This window comes from Arachis ipaensis, chromosome B04, assembly GCF_000816755.2.
Source record: "Arachis ipaensis cultivar K30076 chromosome B04, Araip1.1, whole genome shotgun sequence".
In the NCBI taxonomy this organism is placed as follows: domain Eukaryota; kingdom Viridiplantae; phylum Streptophyta; class Magnoliopsida; order Fabales; family Fabaceae; genus Arachis; species Arachis ipaensis.
In genome coordinates this window covers 1,714,717-1,720,738 of record NC_029788.2, presented here as the reverse complement: position 1 = coordinate 1,720,738, position 6,022 = coordinate 1,714,717, and the positions used below count along the sequence as shown (strand labels likewise).

Sequence of the window (6,022 nt, the reverse complement as noted above, 5' to 3'; positions counted from 1 at the left end):
ACAGTACAGGAAAACAAACAAATCTCATAAAGGGGGCTAATTCTTTTAGTTACGAAAATTTAGAAGGTGTTATACTCAATTATAAAAAAATGGTGTATTTTTATTGATATGAAGATAAATTTTTTTTAACTAAAATTCACAAATTAGAGGTTAAGTTTTGTTTTAACTAATCCAATTTGAGGTATTAAAGAAATTTGAACCTCAGATTTATATGAGGTGAAAATTTTTTTAAAAATAAATAAATCGGTGGGTCAATTTTGTGAAAAAAAAATTATAAACTACAAATCTAACTCTCGTATTTGTATTTTTTGAAAGAAAAAAAATTAAACCACAAAAATTAAACCCTCATTTGTGGTATTCAGTATTCACACCCAAAAAAATACATTAAATATTTACATTGCTGAAAAACACCACTTGAATAACAATGTCAAAAATAAAAAAACGGGAGCAAAACAAAACAAGCGAATAAAAAAAATAATTCTTTGTCACTTTTTGCATAACCATCAATAATAAAAGAGATCTATACTTAACCACTCGTTATAATTTATCTAATCGCTCTTTATAGTTTAAAAAGCATATATTAATTACGTAACTAATAAGAATTCTACTAACTCTGGCCAACTTTTGTTTATAGTTGTGTTTAATAAAAGTGTTTAATAGAAATGTCTTTTTTTATGGTTTATCTAATAAAAGTGTCTTTGTAATAAATATGTCTCCTTATATATGTGTCTTCTAGTAGAAGTGTCTTTAATATTAATTATTGTTGACAATAAGTTAACAGATAATATATTAGTACCCTATACTTTTTCCATGTTAATTATCTCCTCAATCATTTTTTTCTTTATTCTGAAAAATCATTCTATTTCTTTCTAATCATATGTTCCAAATAATCGTATAAAAGCATACGATTCATCTCTTGCATTCTTTCTTTCTATTTGATATCTCAGTCAAACTTAAAAAATATTTCTTCAATGTACCAAAACAAGACCATAATCTACCAACATATGATATTCATACATATCATACTTGTCAATAAAAGCTACAACCAAGAAATAAGCGGTGATAAATTATCTTGTTGATTAATAACCCCAAACCGACTTAGTCTCTCCTTAAATTGATCCCGTCAGTCAAAACAAATCAGACAAATAATTTTACTTTTAGTGGCACTAGTCCTTTCTATATAGTCCTAGTAAAGTTGTACCTTGTTACATCCTCTAAGACCAATTCTGCTTGCAACACCTACACAAATGAGTTAGTAGAAAAAATACCTTAACGTATCGTGTAGCTGGTTCACTAGATTCAACTCTCATTAGCTCAGATCTCACCTCCATTTGAAGTTTCATATTCACTCAAACCCATTCCAAAACCTACAATCTCGTATCACTGATCCTCTTTGGTTTGAAATCGAGAAAAATCTTGAAAAATGATCTTTCAAATAACCTCCAAGAAGCCAAATATCTTCTTAGAATCTAGTTCCTCTCCCATCACCGCTTCCATAGACAATCCAATAATCAATTTCTGTCTAACTTATTGATTCGTGAACTATAATTGACAAATATCCTTCGACGAATCTCCTAGCAGGTAGTTCTTAGGTGGACAGAAGTTCATTTGGATTCAAGTTATTACATGAACACAAACACCTTCTCTCATAACAAACACTCCTCCTCAAAGAAGCGTCATCACCACTTAAATAGAAGAGCTGTGTTGCGAATCATAGTATCACTGACTCCTAATCCACCTAACCTTTTAGGAGTTTGCACCACTTCCCACTTAACTAAAGTCATACCATTCCTCTCATCTTTCTTACCCTATAAAAATTTTTTCTGTAAAAAAATCAATTTCTCTACAACACCTTTTAACATCTTACATAAATTTAAATAATAAATCAAAAGACTATTAAACACATATTTTATTTTTATGTATTACTGTGTGTATTTATGTTTATTGTGTATTTGTGTTTCTCTTTTTGTGTCTAAAAGACAGAGTCTAAACACTGCCTTGGTGACTATAACAATACAAACAATCTTTCTTTCATTGTTGTCTCCATGAACCACTTTTCCTCTAATTGTAGGTTTAGTTATGATTATTTGATGCACAATTTGTCATGTTTTTGGAGCATCCCATTGCGAAATTCTTGCTTCCAAGCATACCACTTTTTCTTCAAATCGATAACTTGCTAGATGAGCGAATGCTATTTTTCCGAAATTGAGAATTTGATATTAAGAAGCGAACGATAATCGCAAGAAATACCAACCAAGCTATAAGTCTATTTGGTTCACATTTTTATTCTCTTATGCAATCATTATTTTTCCATCAACAACAGTACATGAAAACTTTCTAAACCACAAATTTGGAAGCTGTATGGTACAATTTGCAATAATGCATGCACCAAATCAATTAGACTTGACGACAATTGGACTTTTCACATAATGGTTGCCATCTGTCCAAATCAGTTTTCCAAATTTGAAATGATTATTTCTTGCTTCTCCTTGCCTCCCCTTCAGGGTTACTTCAAAGATCTTTTCTTCACCAACCTCTTTGAACTCCAGTATGTTAGGCTTGACAGAAACAGTGATCCCGCTTGGGTTTTGAACTTGAGCAAAGTATGTAGCCGGAGCACCAACGTTTTTGAGGGTTCTTGTGAGTGTGAGTGAGCCAGGGAATTCTGGAACTGTGATTGAAGGATAGTTGAGGTTGAGGATACTGAAATTCGTTGCACATTTATAGTGATGACCTTCTGAAAACAAGGAAATTTGTTTTTCGTGGTAGCCTAAAGCACATAAGAAGTTGAAGTAATCATCGATTTTTGTGTCATAAACAAGGCCAGGATCCATTGCGCTGTTGGGATCAACATGCCCTGCCCCATAACTAAATGGTGTTGCCTTGCCATATGTAGCATTTAGCAGTGGCTCTGCCTCATTATCTAGTGTTGTGGCTGAAAAGTAGCACAGCAAAATCAGTACTTGCAAGCACAAATGCAAATGGTTTAAACAAAAAGGGTTTAGTTAAGGTGTGTCTTTAAGACACATAATAAGTTTACTATTAGTAGAAAGATTTTGAAGAAAATCTCATATCCTAAATTATTCAAGCTGTGATGTTAATGGTTTGACGAACTAGAACAGAGAGAGAAAGAATGAAAGTTGAGAGAGAAAAAAATTGATTCTTATCATTTTGATAATTTCTAACGAATGAAAAGTAGAAAAATGAAAAATTTTATGTACCCTTAACTAATTATTAGGCTTATTTTTTTTGGATATGAGAAGGATGTGTGTGTTATGCGTTGTTGTGGAGAATGTGGATGTTAAACATGGATGTGGGACAGTTTTTTCTGAAATAAGGATAAAGAAATCGGACCATTCGATTTCTTTGTAAAAAAAATTAAGCCTACTAATTGGACAGTCCGATTAGTGTGGAAAAGAAATTTTAAATTTTGGCAAAAGTAATCGGACCCTCCGATTTGTGTTCCCAAAAATCGGACGATCCGATTTTGTTCCTGCGTAAAGCACCTATACATTCCATAATTGCTTCCTACACCATTTTTTCAGCCACATCTAAATTAAAAAGTGAATTAATTACCATCAATATTAAACTAATAAAAAATAATATAGATAACATATTCAAATGTTTTTATTTGATAAATACAGAATAAATTCATTGAAACTTAAATCTTGGTGGAAACTCAGGTGCAGTTCACTTTATATAAAGTTGATAATAATTTAGAGTCGTTAAATAATTTGATAAATTTGACTAAATTATCATTTAATAGTTGTCAACTATAAATTTCATACGAAATTAACTGCACCTGAATTTTTAACCTTATATTTCCAATGAAAACTTTTTCATTTTGTAATCTTAACATTTACTCTAAGCGAGGCAAAATTGAGATTTTCTCACCCGTGGTCATGATTGCAGACTTAATAGCCGCCGGACTCCAGGACGGATGCATGGTTTTCAACAATCCAACGATGCCTGAAATGTGAGGGCAAGACATTGATGTGCCTGAGAGTGAGTTATAAGGAATCCTACGCTTGTCAAACTCCTGATTGGTTGGCCCTTGGCCTTCTGTGTAAGCTGCTATAACTGACACACCTGGTGCAGTGATATCAGGCTGAAAAATTGAAACCAAAAAGTGTTTAGATATTTGACAACAAATTTGGAAGAAACATTCATCAATTAAGCAAAATATTACACCTTTAGGATCTCTGGTACAAGGATATTAGGCCCTTTTGATGAGAATGAAGCCATGAAAGGAGCTGGCTTAGTATGTAACAAAGTCTTTGGATATGTAATATAAGCCACTGGGAACCTAGCAATAAACTTCAAGCAGTTAAATTTGATCCATGATTCTACTAAATACATGGGATATATAGTTGTAGAGATAGACACAGATGCAGAAACTAAAAAGTTCTTATATATTTGAGAAAAAGACAAAGAAATTTTAGACTTTTTAATTAGAAAATATATGAATTTCTAATTAATCGAAATAAAAAAAAATCTATCACTTTTTGTAACGTGAGATATTTAAGTTATTCTGTTTAAAATATATAAAGATAAATAAGTCTTTTTAAAATGATTTAGGTAGTGTTTGGTTGATATTTATGTCTCAATGACACATGCACACAGTGACATATGCCTACTATTTGATTTGGTGAGACACATATTTTAAAAAAACACGGGAGGACTCGGATGGATATTAAATTTATGTACCTCCAATTTGGTGAGACATTGAGACACAACTTGTGAGATACTAATTTTTTACTCTTTTATCCTTATTCAATTTTTAAATTTTCAAAATTTGTCCTCTTATCTTTTCAAACCTTTTTTGAATAAAGGGTAATTTAATCTTTTAATTTTTTTCAAATATTTGTGTTTTGTTTATTATTTTTACCAAACATAATACATAGACACAAATATTTTATAGGGGTATAAGTTACCGAACCGGATCGAAAATTACCGCAAACCGAACCAAAAATTACAACAACTGATTTAAAAACCGAAAAAATCGGTTTTTTTAGTTTTTTCTGACAAAACCGATCGGTTCAGTTCGGTTTTCGGATGGCTCGATAGAAACTGAACCGAACCGAAGATATGCATCCATTTTAATGTTTTAACCATTTTAACTTTTAACCTAACAACAAAAATCCCCAACCCCTAATCATTTCAATGTTTTACTTTTATTATTTCAGTTTATTGACTATTTTAAACCTCTAATTACTGTTATTCATATTTTGCTCATTAGATATTAAAAACCGAAAAAATCGACTGAACCAAACCGCTGTTGGTTCAGTTCGGTTCGGTTCGATTATTGTAAAAGTAGCAAACCGAACAGTTGTGTGTTTATAAGAACCGAACCGAACCGATAACACCCCTAATATTTTATATCTATATTTTTAATGTCTGTGTTTTTGTGTCTATGTCCATTTTATACATCAATAATCAAGCAAACGAAGTCTAAATGTCTCACATTATAAAAAGTGAAAGACTCTTTTATATTATTTATTTGTCTTCGAAATAAAAAATTAAAAATTTATTTATCGTTTTTTCTATATATTTTCTTTTGCATTTTTTAAGATGAAAATGGTAGATAACTTACTTGGTGGAGTTGATGTAATCAAATATAGCGAGACCATCAGTGAAATTGACATGAGTGGCAGGAAGGAGGTGAGGATCGGCTAATATTTCATTCCCATCGATCTTATCATTGGCAAGAACCATTCCCACGGCACCTGCTAGAAGAGCTTCCTCTCCCTTCTCCGCTCTTGGACTTGATCCCCGGAGGCACAACACAATCTTTCCCTTCACCTTCTTCGGGTCTAGTGTTCCATCCAGACACAACTCACTGCATAATTCAATTGGATCATTCTTATAAATTCAGTCCAACTCTTTATAAAACTCTTTTTGAGTGTTAGTTGGGTACACCTAAATATTATATTATTTTAGTTTAGTTAATTTATTAATTTCTATAATTTTATTAAATTTGTAATTAAATTTTTATATATTTTTAATTAAATTTTTATACCAC

General features: G+C 31.4%; 1 protein-coding gene across 2 annotated transcripts in view; it reads right to left on the bottom strand.

Moving 5' to 3' along the window:
* Positions 2,235 to 6,022, bottom strand: part of LOC107638295 (subtilisin-like protease SBT5.3) — a 14,985-nt gene continuing 11,197 nt past the window's right edge. For both annotated transcript variants that reach the window (XM_016341505.2, XM_016341506.2), the window contains exons 8-11: positions 5,594 to 5,839; positions 4,192 to 4,306; positions 3,895 to 4,108; positions 2,235 to 2,935 (exon numbers count right to left, since the gene is read on the bottom strand). In XM_016341505.2, coding sequence (XP_016196991.1) covers positions 2,394 to 2,935; positions 3,895 to 4,108; positions 4,192 to 4,306; positions 5,594 to 5,839 — 1,117 coding nt within the window. In that variant the 3' untranslated portion in view covers positions 2,235 to 2,393. The remainder of the gene's footprint in view (positions 2,936 to 3,894; positions 4,109 to 4,191; positions 4,307 to 5,593; positions 5,840 to 6,022) is intronic.